The 18,892-nt window shown below is 39.6% G+C and overlaps 1 protein-coding gene across 4 annotated transcripts in view; it reads left to right on the top strand.

Moving 5' to 3' along the window:
* Positions 1 to 18,473, top strand: part of Sos2 (SOS Ras/Rho guanine nucleotide exchange factor 2) — a 93,859-nt gene extending 75,386 nt beyond the window's left edge. For 3 of the 4 annotated variants that reach the window (XM_036205716.1, XM_036205715.1, XM_036205717.1), the window contains 9 exons: positions 651 to 770; positions 913 to 1,075; positions 4,569 to 4,686; positions 6,333 to 6,505; positions 8,716 to 8,832; positions 10,998 to 11,259; positions 12,397 to 12,438; positions 15,685 to 15,794; positions 16,606 to 17,313. In XM_036205716.1, coding sequence (XP_036061609.1) covers positions 651 to 770; positions 913 to 1,075; positions 4,569 to 4,686; positions 6,333 to 6,505; positions 8,716 to 8,832; positions 10,998 to 11,259; positions 12,397 to 12,438; positions 15,685 to 15,794; positions 16,606 to 17,115 — 1,615 coding nt within the window. In that variant the 3' untranslated portion in view covers positions 17,116 to 17,313. Of the gene's footprint in view, positions 1 to 650; positions 771 to 912; positions 1,076 to 4,568; positions 4,687 to 6,332; positions 6,506 to 8,715; positions 8,833 to 10,997; positions 11,260 to 12,396; positions 12,439 to 15,684; positions 15,795 to 16,605 lie in introns of all 4 variants that reach the window. The other variant, XM_036205718.1, reaches the window with a different exon arrangement.
* The last annotated feature ends 419 nt before the right edge of the window (positions 18,474 to 18,892 follow it).

Raw genomic sequence — 18,892 nt, 5'->3', positions numbered from 1 at the left:
ATTCTTGTAAAAGCATTCCCATTACTGTGTAATTTTATCCTTGGTGTATTCATAGAGACTGAATCACCTTGTCAGGTAGCATGTGTGTTTTCAGTGCTGTGAGATATTGCCAAGTTGTTTGTCGAGTGTTGGTCTTTACCTCAGTACCAGCATTGGAGACTCCCTGCTGTTGTCTTTTGGTGTCACCATCAGACTTGGTTAGTTTGACAGGTATAAAATGGGGTTTTACTGTAGGTGTAGGTTTTCCCCCGAGTGAGGAAGCATTTCTTTCATGTTTGTGGCTGTTTGGGTCTGTTTCTATGTGACTTAACTAGCACATACATTTCTCAGTTTATGTGGTGGAAGTGTTTAGATAATCTGATACTAATCTTTTGTAGAACCATAGAGAACAAATCTTTTTTCTCAGTACCCTAGACCATGAAGTTACCTGGATACAGACATGGTGACTCTAGTGTTATTTCAATAGCAGAAAACTGGAAGCTCCCTGGGTGCCCATCAGCCACACAATGATCGAATGCATTGTCCTGCCCCTGTAGGAAAGACTGTTGCTCAGCTGAAGATGGAAATTGAATAGGGTCTTTGCGTATTCCTCTGGGAGAATGTTTGTGTTGTTTTAAGAAAGATTAGTATTTATTGGTAATGTTTTACAGGAAAGTCCAACCTTCTGAACTTGTAGGGAGTGTCTGGACCAAAGAAGATAAAGAAATAAATTCTCCAAATTTATTAAAAATGATTCGCCATACAACAAACCTCACTCTCTGGTTTGAAAAGTAAGTTTTTATTTACTCTGTCTTATTGTTCCTTAGTAGTCATAATGTGAAGTCATATTTAAGCTGAAACTCTGGCTTTATAAGTGTTTTCCAAGTGAGTTGAAGAAGCTTTTCTAAGGCACAAATGTGGTGTTGTTGTTAGATGCATTGTGGAAGCAGAAAACTTTGAAGAGCGGGTGGCAGTGCTCAGCAGGATAATAGAAGTTCTGCAAGTGTTCCAGGATTTGAATAATTTCAATGGCGTGTTGGAAATCGTCAGTGCGGTCAATTCTGTATCAGTGTACAGACTAGACCACACATTTGAGGTGAGTTTGAATAGTTCGTCTTTTGGAAAGGCAGATAAAGTTAACATATGAGATTACTTCTACCTATTTTTAAGCAAATATTCTTAAAAAATCCCCTTCAGTACAGAGGTGGAATTATTAAAGTATATCTCAGCATATTACTGGCAAGTGTGGACGTTTTCAGTGGCATGATGGTAGTCTCATAAAAGACAAAGAATTTGAAGTATATACTCAATATACAAATACTTCTTAGTTACTTTTAATGTATAGTCAAAAAAGAGATACCCCTTTCTGAAACCTAAAATAATTATCTTATTTTAAATTTTTAAATTATAGATTGTTTTATTTTACATTATGAAGTAATGTTTCATTTCTTTTAGAATGTTTGAGAGAGACCGACGTATACAGATATTTTGTCTTTTAATTTAAAAATGAGCATCATATTGTATGTAAATATTTATGACATGCATATTTTTTTTTTTTGAGCTGAGGATCAAACCCAGGGCCTTGCGCTTGCTAGGCAAGCGCTCTACCACTGAGCCAAATCTCCAACCCATGCATCTTATTTTTATACATCATTCTGTTTATTGTCTCTCAAAATAAGGGTTTTTTTATTGTTGTTTTTAGTGGATACATAGTTTTCTGTCTTGTAAATGAATTATAATTTAGTCTGTCATTCTATTTGGGAACAACTAAGTTATTTCTGATTTTCATTTGGATATATAGTTTATCATGGACCATCCATCCATCCATCCATCTATTCATCCATCCATCCATCCATCCATCCATCCATCCATCCATCCATTCATTCATTCATTCATGTGTCTGTGAAGCCCTGATTCTTTCCCTAGAATCAGTTTCTAGAGACAGAAGTCCTGGGTCATTTTCAGATTTTTAGTATTTTGCTAAGGAGTTTGCTGTCAAGAAATGATACAGGCCCTGGACATTACTGTATTAAATTTTTAAGGTTTCATGGGCCAAAAAATTAAGGTTCTAATTTTTATTATATTTTAAAAATTAACTAGTGATGTTAGTATATTAATGTATTTATTAGCTAATTTTATTTTTTTCTTTATAATTTCTCTGGTCATGGCCTCTCATTTTTCCTTGTGGGTATTACATTTTACTTATTTATATGAACTTCTTCATATGTTAAAGACATTAAAACAGACTGTCAGGGGTTGGGGATTTAGCTCAGTGGTAGAGTGCTTGCCTAGCAAGCACAAGGCCCTGGGTTCGGTCCTCAGCTCCAGGGGGAAAAGAAAAACAGACTGTCTATATGCCGCTAGGTTCTGTATCAAGCAAAACCTCCTCGCTATGGGTTCTTCCCTTGTTTTTCACCTACAACAGTCTCTCCCAAGTAAGCTGCAGAAGGTAGGGGCTCAGGTGTCTTATCATAATGTATCCTTTAGAAACATGGGTTCTTAGCATTGCTCTGGAAACCAGCCTAACATTATATGTTAAAACTAAAAACAGACACACTCTTAGATTAGAAACAAAGAGAACAAATCTTTTTTCCCAGAACTCCAGACCATGAAATTACCTGGATACAGACATGGTGACTCTAGTGTTATTTCAATAGCAGAAAACTGGAAGCTCCCTGGGTGCCCGTCAGTCACACAATGATCGAATGCATTGTCCTGTCCCTGTAGGAAGGACTGTTGCTCGGCTGAAGATGGAAATTGAATAGGGTCTTTGCGTATTCCTCTGGGAGAATGTTTGTGTTGTTTTTGAGAAAGAAACATAAGAAAACTTCAGAATGACTATAATTCCACTTTAATATAACAAATCTAAATCTAAGTAGATTCGTACAAATACTGAGAATAATGTGGTTGTCAGGGATGTGAATGAGTAGTGAGCATTTGCTCAGCATGTGTAAAGCCCTGGGTTCAAGCCTTAAGAGAGAGGAAGAGAAAGATGAATTTCACTTTCACAGCTTCACACAATGGCCTTTCTGCTAGGCCTCCGTTTGGGGACACCCCTGACACATCTCTGGCCTAGGCAGCTTTATCCCATAACTCCTTTCTTCTGTGCTTAACTCTAAAGCCAGAACCATGTGGCTGTGCTTTGTGATGTTCACTTTAGCAGATTCTGAGGCCCTAGTCTAGTGTGTGTCTCTGTTAAATCCTTACTGACCCTCCAGGCCTAAAGCAGAAGTAATGAGAGTTCAAGGCAAGCCTTTGCTGCATAATGAAACCCCATCTCAAACAAAACAAAAAGATCTTTAATGTAGTTGGAAATTCGTTTTGGGTATAGAATGACGTGAGCTCTGATTTTATTTTTGTTCTATATGGCTGTTCACTTGTTCTCACACATTTATTCAAGTTCATATCTCCCCACATTGACCTATTGTGCCTGCTGTATCATAAATTGACTTATATATGGGTTTATTTCTGCTCCATCTATTTTTTTAACCTATTTGATTTTTCTTATGCTACTTGTCTAAAGTACCATTACTCTAGAATCCACCTAAGTTTTTATATTTTAAAAAATTTTGAATTTAGTAAGAGTTGTGTTTAGATCCAGGTCACTGTGGAATTTTGACAGTTTTATAGTAGTGAGCCCTCCTAACCATGAATGTGCTGTATCTCTCCATCTGGTCCCATTTAATGTTGTTTATGGTTTCCTGACAGACACTGTCACTTTTGTTATCTATATTGGAATCTTTTTAAAAATTATGATTTCCTTTTTGGTGAAAATTTTTATATCTGGAAATATAATTGAGTCTTGTTTGACTTTTATATATAGCAAGATTGCTAAATTCTCCTATTAACATATACATTTGGGCAGTTTTCCCCAGGGGCGGTAGATTTTGACTTTAGGGAGATGATAGTATTCCCTGGTCTCTTGTTGTTCCTTGTTGGTATTGGCTGGGACTTGTGTAGAATATTGAATAAGAGCTATTTATTAAACAGCCACATTTGTGTTCTCCTTAATGTAAAAGAAATAAACATAAAGGTTCCTAAGTATATGTTACTGTGGTATGTGTTTATGTATATGTGCTTAAACTCCTCATTGGATTATAAATTATTTTGTTTCCAATAAAAAAGTAGTAATGAAATAAAAACAAATGCCTATGTTTACTTCATTCACTAGATTTTCTAGAAGTTTTCTTACCTTCCTACAGTTTTCTTATTGCTAAGATTTGCCCTCAACCTCAAAAAACCTTTTAGTCAAAGAACATTTAGTCCTGAAGGATCATAGTTCTTTCTGACCCTGCAATTTATGACTGGAAGATTAAAATGGTAACAAATAAGGTCAGAGGGAGACTTTTTTTTATTCCTTAATCTTCTAATTTATAGTAGAAAGAACACAAAATATTAGTTTTTATATTTATAGGTAAAAAAACAGGATTACTCATTTTAGCAATTTCCAAAAGAATAAGACTCATAATTTTTAAAATCATTTTAAGTATTTGCAGAATTTTATAAATTTTAAAGTTATATATTCTTATGGATCTTTATATATGATTGAATTATATGTAAGAATTATATTCAACTTACATGTTTTAAAGGCATTGCAGGAAAGGAAGAGGAGAATTTTGGATGATGCTGTGGAATTAAGTCAGGATCACTTTAAAAAATACCTAGTAAAACTTAAATCAATCAATCCACCTTGTGTGCCTTTTTTTGGTAAGTTACTAAATATAAATACTATATTTTAAAGGTGAATGTGTTATAACCAAAAGAGACAGGGTCTTTCTAGATAGGTTGTTTTTATACATATGAATGTATTATTTGTATGTATTGATAAGTAAAAGGAAAAATGTCCGTTTCCTTGTCTATATATTAAAGATCAAGATAATTGCGCTTTAAAGTGTTATAAGGGTTGAAAATATTTTCTCTGTAGTTAACACAGTCTTGTGAAGACTTTAATGAAGTGCAGCTATTATTTTTATTTACCTGTGTCACATCTACAATGTTTATTTTTAATTATTATAAAAGGTCTTTACAGAGTCTTTTTGTTTGTTTGTTCTTTTTCAAGACAGGGTTTCTCTGTGTAGTTTTGGTACCTGTCCTGAATCTCGCTCTGTAGACCAGGCTGGTCTTGAACTCACAGAGATCTGCCTGGCTCTGCCTCCCAAGTGCTGGGATTAAAGGCGTGCGCCACCACCGCCCAGCCTGTGCCATGCTTTTAATGTGCACTTGAGACATAGTAAACACGTGACACAGCACGCTGTTTTATAGTAAACTTTTATCCTTAGAATGAAATTACACTCTAAAATAATGATAACACCCTAGCTAGTAATGCATAAGTCAGGAACGTAAGTAACCTTTGTTGTGTTTACCACAGTATTCACCTGACCTAGTATATTGCCATATGTTTATATATGATGGGTCAGCAGCAGGCTGTGTGTTTGGAACCCCGAGTCATGCATTGTGCTGTAATACTACAACAGTGCAGCAATTTCTCCAGCTCCCTTTTATCTGGGGTCGAGTCTGGTCTTTAAACATACACTATTCTACCGGGCTTCTCCTCAGCCCTTTATTGTAATCTCACAGCACCATTTTTGTATATATTGTCCATGGTTTAACCATAATTATGTGGCACATGGCTGACTTCACTATTGGAATTGGATGATTTTTATAAATCAAAGTTTTTTTTTTTTTTAACCATAGCACTATTGATTGAAGTTAAGAGGAAAAAAATGTCTGTTGTGGAGGGTTGTCAATCACATTGTAGCATATTTAGCAGCCTCCTGTTTACTAGAGAACAGTAGTACCCCAAACTTGTAATGACCAGAAATGTTTAAACAGATTTCCAACTATTCTCTGCAGGACAGAATTGCCTTTAGCTAAGAACCACTATTTTAAGTGTCAGTAATTTTGCATAAAAAGGGATTAGAACCTTGTTTTACTGTCTAAGTGATGTGCTCCAAGAAGCAGTTTGTCCTGCTGCTCTTAAACAAAATTGCTTAATTTGTTGATAGTCACTTAAGGATCATTGGTATTAAATATTTTGAAGTCGAATATGCCAACACCCTATTAGATGGAGTTTTAGCCCACAGGGTTGGGTATATATGCTTAGCTTGCCACTTCTTAGGATAGCAGCCTGTGGTTTCAGGGAAGCATAGTCTCCATTTTCTATTTATTGAAACTCTGAGTTACACATCGTTAAGAGAATCACTTCTGGGTCTGGGAGGTTTGCCTTTTGCCTCTTCAGAAGTGGGACTGATGAGTTCTGCAGGGTGTCTTTCAGCTCTACAGACCAGTTGTCTTCCCACACAACTGATTAAGTGAGACCAGTCTTAAAATAACTTTCAATATTTTTTAACTAGGAATATATTTAACAAATATTCTGAAGACTGAAGAAGGGAACAATGATTTTCTAAAGAGGAAAGGGAAAGATTTAATCAATTTCAGTAAGAGGAGGAAAGTGGCTGAAATTACTGGAGAAATTCAGCAGTATCAGAACCAGCCGTACTGCTTGCGGACTGAACCAGAAATGAGGGTAAATACTTCTTTATTGTCTTTGACAGAGATGGCATTAAGTCCTATGTAATTGCTAAGAAATGTCATAGTGATGCGCCATGCTCCTATTTGCTTTTGGAAGTGAGTTAACTAACCTTCAGCTAGCAATGTAAATATAGGTGTCTGCATCTCAGTACTCACTGATGTCAAGTACTTTCTCTGAGTGTTGCTGCTTTGTGCATCAGTTCAAGCAGCTCTTCCAAAAGTGACAAAGGGAATAGAATAAAAACCCGCTGCTACTGGGTGACCGCCATTTGAGATATTCCATATACATGTGCCCATACAACATAGAATGATCCATCCCTCCCTAAGCTCCCTGGGAAGGAGTCGGAGCCTAGTAGGTATATACACATCACAGATGGTTGGGTTTTTTGTGTGTTTTTTACATTCTGTCAGTGTTTGATTTTGAGTAATAATATTTAATATGAATTATATAATACCACAAAATATGGGATGAATTCTAAATTAGAGTAAATTATAATACCATGTTTATGTAGATGAGTTTTATGGCATTGTACTTGCTTGAGGTTGAGAGCAGGTTGTACCTATCAATCACTAGCCACATTGTACCTATCAGTCACTAGCCACATTGTACCTATCAGTCACTAGCCACATGGTACCTATCAGCTGATAGCCACATTGTACCTATCAGTCACTAGCCACTAGCCACATTGTACCTATCAGTCACTAGCCACATTGTACCTATCAGTCACTAGCCACATTGTAACTATCAATCACTAGTCACATTGTACCTGTCAGTCACTCCTCACATTGACTATTGCACATAGCTTTAGACTGAAACAGACAACTAAGAAAATGCAGAGCTTCTTTGAAACCTAAGTTCCAGTCTGCAATGCATTTCCCATAGAAATAATGTTGTACTGTAGTTGAGTACACTTGAAATACACGTTTCTCATTCATATCTCAGAAACATCTGCTAGGATGTTTCTGTGATCTCCTCTAGACTAAAACTAGAGTTTTAAACCCAGTGTCTGTTGTTATATGTGCTCCTAACCATGTAAAATTCAATAAAGCTAGCCAGCTGGGCATAGTGACACATGCCTGTGATTTCAACACTTGGGATGCTGAGGCAGGAGGATCACAAGTTCAAAGCAGCCTGGGATTTTATTTTGAGACTCTGTCTAAAAAAAAATTTAAGTTAAGCTAAATCCAGTAATTAAATTCCAGTGTTTATTTTTTTTTAAAGAAAGCATAGCAAAAATGTAGTGAAAATTTTGTGCACCAAGAGTTTATGGTTATTAGCATAACAATGAATTAGAAAATACCTGTTTGAATGACTGTATGTAGATTAGTGAAATCAGCCCTGGATCCTCTGTTAGATGATTACTGTAGTCCTACAGGTGATAAAGGAAGGCCACTAATACTCCAGTACTAAACCAGAAGCAGGGAAGTCTCTGGTTAGAAATAACTCTTTCCTTTTTGCTGGCTTTCCCATGTGAGCTACATCCCAAGCCCAACTGTAACTCAGATCAGTTCATCATTTTATAGTTGAAAAAACTACGATGCAGAACTAAAGAGGTGAATGTACTGTACTTTCAGAGGACCAGAGTTCAGTCCCCAGCTCCCACATCAAGCAGCTGACATCTTCCTGCAACTCCAGCACCAGGGGATCCACAGGCACCCACACTCATATGTGCACACAGGCACATATACTTAGTTTTTTGGCATTTTACTAAATCATCTCAGTTTTCTACTTAAAAACTTAAATTTAAGCTTAGAATATATATTTGTAGTCAATATTTTTGGATAAACACAGTGTTTTGGCCTCACAGGGTAACACAGAAAAGTTTAAAGCTGTAATTATCTTTTAATTTACTTTTGATTATACCTTAGTCCAGTTATCTCCACATGTTTTCCTGCCGTGGTTTTCAGTCATGGTCTCCGTTGTGAACTCTGATGGTAGGTGAATGGTGGTAGCTCGGCTCTCATAGTGAGGAGGAGTGTGAGAAACAAGTGCTGCTGAAGACCGAACCGAGACTGCTCGTATTCATAAGCCCTGTGGCTGGAGGGAACTTCCTCCAATTGTGGTCTTGGGCATAGTAGAGTGGAGTGAGCAATCTCTGTGACTGTCCAGTACTGTGATGCCTGCATTTGTTTCAGTGTTAATGTTAGCAGGATCTTATTGTAGGAAGACCAAAGGTATAAACACATGTATGTGTTTAATTCTAGAGATTCTTTGAAAACCTTAACCCCATGGGGATTCTATCTGAAAAAGAGTTTACAGATTATTTGTTCAACAAATCGCTAGAAATTGAACCCCGAAACTGCAAACAACCACCTCGATTTGTAAGTTCATTATAATTATGGGAAACTTTTCTATTTTTAAAAATAATACTTTCAGTGTTTAGCAACCTGTTCTCAAAATTGTTATGTAATCAATAGCTTGTTTGTTGTTTTACTGTACAGCACTACTCTGTTTCTAAAATTATGTATACAAGGTGGGGTGGGGCTCAGACATGAGCACTTGCTTCATACACAGGAGACCCTTTTGATAGAAACTAGATTTTTTTAAAAATAGTATTGGATGTGGAAACTAGGTCCACATGCATGCAAAGTATCCTTCATTTTAGTATCATTTATTTATCTGTCCATTTTTTTACCTCCTGATTTAAGAACAAAGTTACAAGAAAGTGAAGCCCAAAAGTAGGTAGCTGAGCTAGGCGGCAGTGGCGCACGCCTTTAATCCCAGCACTCAGGAGGCAGAGGCAGGCGGATCTCTGTGAGTTTGAGGCCAGCCTGGACTACAGGGTGAGTTCTAGTACAGCCAGGGCTACACAGAGAAACCCTGTTCAGAAAAAAAGAAAGAAAGGGAGGGAGGGAGGGAGGGAAGGCAGGGAAGGAAGGGAAGGGAAGGGAAGGGAAGGAAGGAAGGAAGGAAGGAAGGAAGGAAGGAAGGAAGGAAGGAAGGAAGGAAAGGAAGGAAGGAAGGAAGGAAGGCCAGGGAAGGAAGAGTGGATGTATCATGGTGCCTCTAGCAGGACTGTGGCTCCTGCTGTGAGAGTCCTGTGGTCACACTGGAGCACTTTTTCTTACTCGAATCTGCTGCTGCCACTCACAGTTACTCTGGAGATTTGCAGGGGCAACAGCAGGAGTGGAAAACCAGCCTTACGTAGCCAGAAGTGAAACAAGGTGTGGAAAGAAATGAAAACAATCAGAACAGTGGTTCTCAACCTTCCTGATGCTGGTGACCCCCAGCCATCAATCTGTTCTCATCGCTTCTTCATAACTGTAATTGTGCTACTTTTATGAATCATAATGTAAACATCTATATTTTCTGATGGTCTTAGGTGACCTCTGTGAAAGGGTCGTTCGACCCCCCCAAAGGGGTTATGACCTACAGGTTGAGAAAAACTGCTGTAAAGCCTTGTTGGATTCCCTTAGTATAAGAAGACCAGGTATCTATCCTCAGCCATGTGCCCAGAGCCTCTGTGATATATTGAGTATCCAGAAGGTTCTCAGTCAAACTCAGTGACAAAACACTGGGAAGGTGATGCCTCGTCCTCTGTGGATGCAGGCATCAGCTGGGGGCTCAGGGGCTGCCTTGGAGCTCTTTAGACTCTCCCTCTCCTGTTGCAGTTTGCAACACCTAAATCTCCACAGGCACCTGGACATGCACTCACGCACGCATGCACGCACGCACAATTAAATGTAATAAAAATGAATTTTTAAAAAACTGAGGCTCAACAAGGTAAAATAGCCTTCTTAGGACCACATGGCTAGGTAGTTGACACAGCTGAGTTTGGACTCAGTTTTTTTGACTCAGAATTCTGTCAAGGTTTAGAGTAGGAACAGTGGTAGTTCATTGTTCAGAAGTTAAAGTGTCCTTACAGGCATTGTTCATTAGCTTAAGGTCAGGAGGAAAAATGAAGCACACCAGGAACTAGAGAGATTGCTCAGTGGTTAACATCACTGTTTGCTCATGCAGAGGACCTGGATTCAATTCCCAGCAACCACGTGGCAGCTCACCAGCTGCCTATAACTTCAGTTCCAAAGGATCTGATGCCTTCTTCTGGCCTCCTTAGGCACCAGGCATGTGCATGTTACACATACATACACGCAGGCAAAACACCCATTCACATAAAATTTAAAAAATGAGGCACATACAGCATATTATGTCACATAAATTATGTTCCCCAGTAAATGTTTGTAAAATTAACATAAAATTTAGGATCAAATATTAGGAGCAAAAAAGTTGTTTACACAGTTGCTTAAACACTTTTCAAGAATTTTATCTCTAGAATTATGTTTAAAAAAGATTTACTTACGGAGCCCATGATAAACAATCTAATCAAGTCTGGAAATTACTATAAAAATGTCCCAGGCTGCCCTTGAAGATTGTGGTTTTTATTATACCCTTTAAAGAGGGTGCTTAAAAATAACATAGCTGTAACTTATAAACAAATTTCGTACAAGTTAGTGCTATTTTAACCATACCTATTTACTTTTCCTAGCCTAGGAAATCAACCTTTTCCTTAAAATCTCCTGGAATAAGGCCTCACACAGGCCGGCACGGCTCCACGTCAGGCACATTGCGAGGTCACCCCACACCTTTGGAAAGAGAGCCGTATAAGATAAGCTTTAGCAGGATTGCTGAGACTGAGCTCGAATCAACAGTGTCAGCGCCCACCTCTCCAAACACGCCGTCCACTCCACCTGTGTCTGCCTCTTCCGACCACAGCGTGTTTCTAGATGTGGATCTCAACAGTTCCTGTGGTGAGTGTCTAACGCAAACCTCTTCTTGGTAAGAAGAAGACTTTGTGTCCTTAGTCGGTTGTTTCTTCTTTCCAGCTGGAGGAGCTGTAGAACTCTCGGTATCCATGTGTGCTGGCTAGTTCTAATTGTCAGCTTGCCATGATTTAGAGCCACCTGGAAGGAGGCTTACTGAAGGAGTGTCTAGGTTAGGTTGGCCTGTGAGCAAGTCTGTGGGGGTCTCTCTTTATGACATCAATTGAGGTGGCACCATTCCTTAAGCGTGGATCCTGAACTACGTAAGAGTGGCTGTGAACCATTTGATGTTTACCTTTAGTCTAGTGCTCAGGAGGCAGAGGCAGGTAGATCTCTAAGTTTAAGGCCAGCCTGGCCTACATAACAAGTTTCAAGCCTTCCAGGGCTACATTGGGCTATACTTTCTCTTAGAAAAAAATGAAAGTGAATTGAACATGAGCGTGCATATAATCACTGCTCTCTGTTCTTGATTATGGACTGGAACCTGGAACTGTGACCTAAAATAAGCCCTTTCTCCTTGAGTTGCTTTTGTCAAGGTGTTTTTTCATAGCAACAGGAAACAAAACTAAGATACTGTGTTAGTATGGTGAAAATAGAGCTTAATATAAAGAGCAAGGCATCACTTAATGCATTGTGTGAATGCATGTTCTAGTTTATTAGATAACAAAGATTTTTATTACTTTTTGGAGTAATGGATAATAAAACAATGATATAAATTGTATAAAAGAAATGAAAGGGGGTTATGATAGAGAAGAATCCCCTCAGTCTACAAAAGGAAAATCATTCAAGGCACAATGAGTATTAAGTTCATGTTACAAACTAGCATGTCAGAAGATGGTGCTAGAGTTTTGTGGTTTTGTATAGTGCATTTCATTTTGGGGGGGCGTGGTAAGTGTTGAGACAGGGTCTCTCTACATAACCCTAGCTGTCCTCACTCTGTAGACCAGGCTGGCCTCATGCTCACTCTGTAGACCAGGCTGATCTCATACTCACAGATATCCACCTGCTTCTGTCTCCCAAGTGCTGGGATTAAAGGCATGAACTAGTGCATTTTTTAAATGAAAATATCTAAAAGGACCACCCATGTTGGCTTTCTATTGAAATAAAGTTTGCTCTTTCTCCTAGGCAGCAATACCATCTTTGCTCCAGTCCTCCTGCCACAGTCAAGTAAGTGAGACATGTTGGTTACAGTGAAATGACCTTAAGATCATAATCTGGTGGATTGAAGGTGTGTTTCCATATCTGGGGGAGTTAGCAACATTTAAAGAATGAATGAAAGAAAGGTTTTTCTTTCATCCTTCCCTCTGGTCCCCACCCAGCCCACCCACTCAGCTCCACAGATGCCAGGCAACTACAGACCAAAAGAAAATTTTATAAACAAATGGTCTGAATTACTTACAACTTTGTGCTGTTAAATTTCATTAATTTCTGTTTTAATCATTTTTACCTGTGTAACTTAAAAATCTACTCCTCATCTTCAGCCTTCGTAGGGATCAAATTAAGTAACTACAGAGAACTCCCAGTATGTTTCTTGGCCTGAAAGAGAGTAAGTCCATCTTAGTTGCCTGACTTCTTACCACTTCTGATTCTTTTCCCTAGAGGCCGTCTGCCATTGGCCTCCTTCCCTAAACAGTGGTTGACATCAGGGTTACCTTGTGGTGAGAAGTAACGACTATGACGATTTAAAGGTGTAGGCTGTGGACATACACTCTGCCATTTCGTTGAAGACTTAAAGCATTGGCGGACGCTTATATCCATGTAATCCATGGAACCAGGTGCTAGATACCAAGGGACAACTGTACATTTTTACCAGATTTCCTAACTAGCCTAAATAAGATCACTTACTTACTTCTTCACATCTTATTTAATTAAAGCATTAATTTAAGTAAAAAAAAAAAACTAGTCTATTCCTATTTTATAATTTATTACCTAAATGTTAATTCCCTTTTTTAAAAATTTGTGTAGTAATATGTGGGTGCATGTTTGTGTGGGTACTTGTGCATGTGCACAAGTTTGAACACCTGCAGGTAGAGATCAGAGGTCAATCTCAGATGTCATTCTCTGGGAGCTGTTCACCTTGCTTTTCCAGGCAGCTCTCACTGGCTTGGAGCTCACTGATTAGACTGGACTTGCTGGCCAGGGAACCGCAGGCATTCACCTGTCTTCTCAGTTCTGGGGTTACATGTGCTCCAAGCTCCCTCCCCACTTTTCTCTCTCTTTTTCCTCCTCCTTTCTTCCCTCTCTCTCTTTTTGTGGGGGACAGGGGAGAAGTGCAATGTTAAAGTTATATTTGTGGGTATATTGGTGTTGTGTCCATTTTGGCACGTGTTGAGATCAAGCTAGGATCCTCATGCCTGTGCAGCAAGCTCCTTATCAACTGTGCATCTCCCAAGCCCTAAATGCTGTTACCTCTCTGTATCCATTGTTTAAACAAATCACCTGAAAAGGGTCACAACTTTGGGAAGAATTCTCTCAATCTGGAACAACTCTGCATGTAGCATAGTGAGTGTATATGATTTAGACATCTGCAAGCGTCCCTGTGGGATAAGAAGAGTACGTGTAGTCTCAAGTGTTTTGCTTCATATATTTTTGAACATTTATCAAAATGATATATGAGAAGAGTGTCAGAGGCAGACAGTGCCACCAGACACCTAAACTGACGCCGGCAGCAGTTCCCTGCCTCGTGTCCTCCCTCTGTTCTTGTCCTCAGATGGCACAGTTGTTTCTAAAGGACACTTCTGTGCTGTCCTCTCTCCTGCGTCCTCACTTGTGGACTATGAGAACAGCACGCTGTCCCTTGTCCAAGTCAAGTGTCGGATGCTGGTTACACTGCCTTTGTGGTACACTGTTCCTGGAGCTAATGGCTGGCTCATTCCTGCTCTGTGCCGTTCTTAACCCACCATCGCTTACATCCTCCCGTGTCCTTTCCATGAAGTCAGGCCACGTGGGAAACTTATCTGGATCTCTACAGTTTTTTCTCTTTAACCTGAAAGTGTGTTTTCGTGGTGTCCTTGGTGTCTCTGAGGCAGTATGTATATTATAGGCTCCGTCACTAATTGAAGCTTCAGCTAGCTCCACATATTTCTTGGCTTTGTTGAACTTTGTTTAGGTTTCTTTTGCTGTATGGGAGAAATGTCCTTCCTCTGTGTATTAGTTACAGACTTATAGTGCTAGCTCTGCCATATCATTTCCAGAGCAAGCTGACTGTCCAGAGAAAAGACTGCAAGTCAAATGCACAGTGAACTTGTTGCACGTGGCAGTGAAGAAGAAAGCTTCCTTTTTTAAAGAATCGTAAAAGCCTGTTTTTAGGGCTAGGAATGTCCCTTTAGTGTTACAGTGCTTGCCTAGCATCAGTAAAGGCCCCACAAAACAGACAAAACCCAGTAAAAAGCCCCATAGCTTTCTAAATCAGAGAGAAATAGCAAATACGTTTCTGTTGCATCTCACTCATTTTTAACTGTCCTAATGCTTTGGCATTGCTACAGTGGTGTGTATTCATTGTGCTTTTTTAAAATAATTCATCAGATGTGCACATCTGTTTATGTGGTTGGTTGAAATAAAGTGGAGTCCATTAGTAGTATTTATATTATAAATTTTAATTTGGGATTGCTTGCTTATGCATAATAACTAGATTTATTTTATATTGGAAATAGAGTTTCTGTTTAGAATGGTCTTCCTTTGTACATGTATACAACACAAATTTTCAGGTTTTTGGTTTTTTGGGCTTTTTTTTGGTCGGTTTTTCGAAACAGGGTTTCTCTGTGTACCCCTGGCTGTTCTGGAGCTCCATCTGTAGACCAGGCTAGTCTAGAACTCACAGAGATCTGCCTGCCTCTGCCTCCTGAGTGCTGGAATTAAGGGCATGCACCACCACCACCTGGCTTTTGTTTTGGATTTTTAAAAGGCTTTTAGAGGAGGGTTTCTGTTTTGTTTTTAAGGTGCTGACCATCAAACCTTATTATGCATAAGGCCTCATGCATGCTAGGCAAGCTTTCCATAGCTGAGTTATATCCTCAACTTTTTTTTCTTTTATACACTTTTTATTTTGAGACAGTTACTGAGTTGCCCAGGCTGGCCTTGACCCTCATGACCCTGCTTCCTTAGTATCTCAAGTAGCTGTGATTACAGGCCTGCACCACCAAGGCCAGCTCAGAGTTTCATTATTAATTTTAATAATGTGCCTTCATCTAAGTATTACAGCTACCGCATGCCAGTCGCCATGGTAGATGCTAGGGTCACAAACACATGCATGTGGTGTCCTCGGCGCTTAGAATGTCAGTGGAGAAGAGAGATGAGCGAACAAACAGCTGTGTGAAAACAACCGTTGACTAAACGGGAGCGGAAGGACCACAGGTTGTAGTGCACTCGTCCTGTGACGTCCTGTGAGTGTGACCCAGTCTCCTCTTCCCGCAGAGACTTTCTTCAGCTCGTGTGGAAGTTTACACAAACTCAGTGAAGAGCCACTGATCCCCCCTCCGCTTCCTCCTCGGAAAAAAGTTGATCATGACACTTCAAATTCCAAGGTAGTCATCCAGACCTGGGTTGTGAATCTCCAAAATCATACTTGTTTTTAGAGCATTTTTAGAGTGTGTCGATCATAATTTAACCACACTCAACAGATTTTAAACATTTAGATTGTCATATTTGAAAAATACTTTTAAGTAGTTGTTTGATAAATTTTAAAAACTTTAAAAAAAAAGTGGGAAAATTCAGATAATCAGAAGTCCATTGTCTTTCTTGTACAGATTCAGGGGGAGGGTTTGGAATTCCTATTTGAAAGGTAAGGGCATGTCAGAATCATCTGGAAAACTTTCTACAAGTAAGTTGTTGAGCCCCAGGTTGTAGGGCTGCAGTTGGGCCTGGCACTTGGCTATGCTAAGCCGTCACTGATGGGGATGACGCTGCTGGTCCTGGATCTCCCTCAGAGACCCGCTGCTCTAAGCACCATGGAGAAAAATGAAAGTAGACGTTCAGTGAGTAGCAGCTGGGTGTTAAGTGCTGTTGATACCATGCTCTTTCATTCCTGTAAAACTATTGTCTTCATTGGCCTATTGCCACAAATAAGCTTTATAAATTTCTGAAATGTTGGAAACAAAGCAAGATTATATGGGGCTCTGTGTTTTTAGATTTCAGAAAAAAAAAAAATCTTAAATATTCAAGTGTTAAACTGAGCCCCGAATTAAGCTGGAACTAACTGAGTCAGGAACCTGATATTAACCACATTCACTTGATTTGGGCCCCCAGGTTTAATTTGACACAGAAGAATTTTGCAGTCTTTTAAAACCCGCTTACACATTTTCGAGCGACTAGACATGCCCCTTTTGTTTTGTTTAGGGAACTATGAAATCTGATGACGACCCTCCTGCTATTCCACCAAGACAGCCTCCTCCGCCAAAGGTAAAGCCAAGAGTTCCTGTCCCCACGGGTGCATTTGATGGGCCTGTGCACAGCCCACCTCCACCGCCGCCAAGAGAGCCTCTTCCTGATACCCCCCCACCGGTTCCTCTTCGGCCTCCGGAACACTTTATAAACTGTCCTTTTAATCTGCAGCCACCTCCGCTGGGCCATCCTCACAGAGACCCAGACTGGCTCAGAGACATTAGTACCTGTCCAAATTCACCAAGTACTCCTCCCAGCACACCCTCTCCACGAGTGCCACGCAGAAGCCATTTGCTCAGTTCCAGCCACAACAACCTTGCTCATCCTCCGGCTCCTCCTGTTCCACCAAGGCAGAATTCAAGCCCTCACCTACCAAAACTGCCACCAAAGACTTACAAACGGGAGCTGTCACACCCGCCACTGTACAGACTGCCTTTGCTTGAAAATGCAGAAACTCCTCAATGACCTTAGCCTTGTGTAGTCATTGACACTGGAATAGTATTTGTAAAGAGTTTTAATTTATTCAAAGAGGCATAGTATTTTAGTACTTTTTACAAATAATGCTCTTACAAAAATGCTACTGATCAAATAAGCTTTTAAGAATGAGAAAAATTGCTGGGCATGGTGGCACACACCTTTAATCCCAGCACTCTGGAAGCAGAGGCAGATGGATTTCTGAGTTTGAGGCCAGCTTGGTCTATAGATCGAGTACCAGAACAGCCATGGCTACACTTAGAAACCCTCTCTCAAAAAACAAAACCAAGAAAAGAATTCTAAAAATTAAAATGCAAAAGCACTTCACCATGGCCCTCAGGTGAGGAGTCGCATTGCCTTGTCTCGGCTCCTCAGTGCTGCGCAAAGGCCAGTCTAATGAATTCCTGTGTGCGCTGTAGACTCTGCCGAGCTGTGGCTTCGGAGGATGCTGGCTGCACTGAAAGAGGCAGTTCTCCAGGACGTTCTCCAGTCTGAGTAGTAGATGCCTTTCTAAGGCCATGCGTTTACACAGACGCAGGGTGTGCTGGGATGCCACCGGGTGGTCAACCCTCTCTGACCCTCTCTAGGTTTTAACTTTGTTTGGTTTTTACAGCTAGTGAATAACACCCCCTGTTCTTAAACCCTCTGATGCCATGTCTTAAATGCCAGTATTTGCTGCTGAAGACAAAAACAGAAAACAGAATGGAAATAATAGGATGCACTGTGTTTATTATTTTGTTAAAATTGTAAACAATTCTATGTAACCTGATTATAGAAGAAAAGGGGCATGTATCTCATTAAGATGCGCCTTTAGTTTTACAGTGTATGCTGTCTTTAGCTAATGATTTGCCTCTTGTTTGGGAAAACAAAGTTAATATGCCATGTATGTACAGTTTATTTATATTGTATATATTTAAAGATAATGCTAATAACCTATATAAATTTAAGTGACTTGAGGCCTATAATACAATCTGCTATTTTACTAATTTGTAAGTCAAGAACCAATGTTTCTTATGGCGTAGGAACCAACTGCCAACTGCCTTTTCTTCAAAACCTATTAACTTTCCTTAATCTCGTGTTAATTGAAATTTTTTAAAAGTTTTTCCAGATTGGTAATATTTAAACAAAAGACTTACAGCTTTATTAAAATTTTTAATCCGACAGGATAAAGCTTTTGTCATTTGGACACCCTCGTTCAAAGTGGTCAGAGTATGGTGCTGATCGTGCAGGAGCAGCAATTGTGAAGTAGCCCAAAGCCACAGTGTCCTCTACTGGTCTGTGGCCTTTTACTGTGCTTTGTATCAGAGTCTAACAAGATTAATAAATCACCTCAGTCTTCATTTTTAAAAGATTTGCAATATTGTTTTTCATCACAAAGAACAAAAGGAAGCTGAGTAGAGTGGTGCACGCACGCCTGTGATCCCAGCATTTGAGAGTTTGAGACTGAAGGATCTGGAGTTCAAGGCCAGACTCAGCTACATAATGAGTTTGAAGCCTACTGGGATGCAGGAGACCATGCAAAAACAAAACAAAACCCACAAAACTGAAAGAAGAAAATCTAGAAGACTCATCCATCTATCTATCTATCTATCTATCTATCTATCTACCTACCTACCTACCTACCTATCATCTGTCTCTTTATCACATTTGTGTGTAGTATGCATAGCACAGATCCAGTGTGAAAGTCAGGCCCAACCTGCAGGAGGCAGTTTTCTCATTTACTATGGGAGTCCTGGAACTCAAGCCCTTGGTCTTGCTGGCCATCTTT

Source organism: Onychomys torridus, chromosome 14 (genome assembly GCF_903995425.1).
Source record: "Onychomys torridus chromosome 14, mOncTor1.1, whole genome shotgun sequence".
NCBI classification, from domain to species: domain Eukaryota; kingdom Metazoa; phylum Chordata; class Mammalia; order Rodentia; family Cricetidae; genus Onychomys; species Onychomys torridus.
Note: the sequence above shows the minus strand (reverse complement) of the source record. Positions and strands in the feature narration are given on the sequence as shown.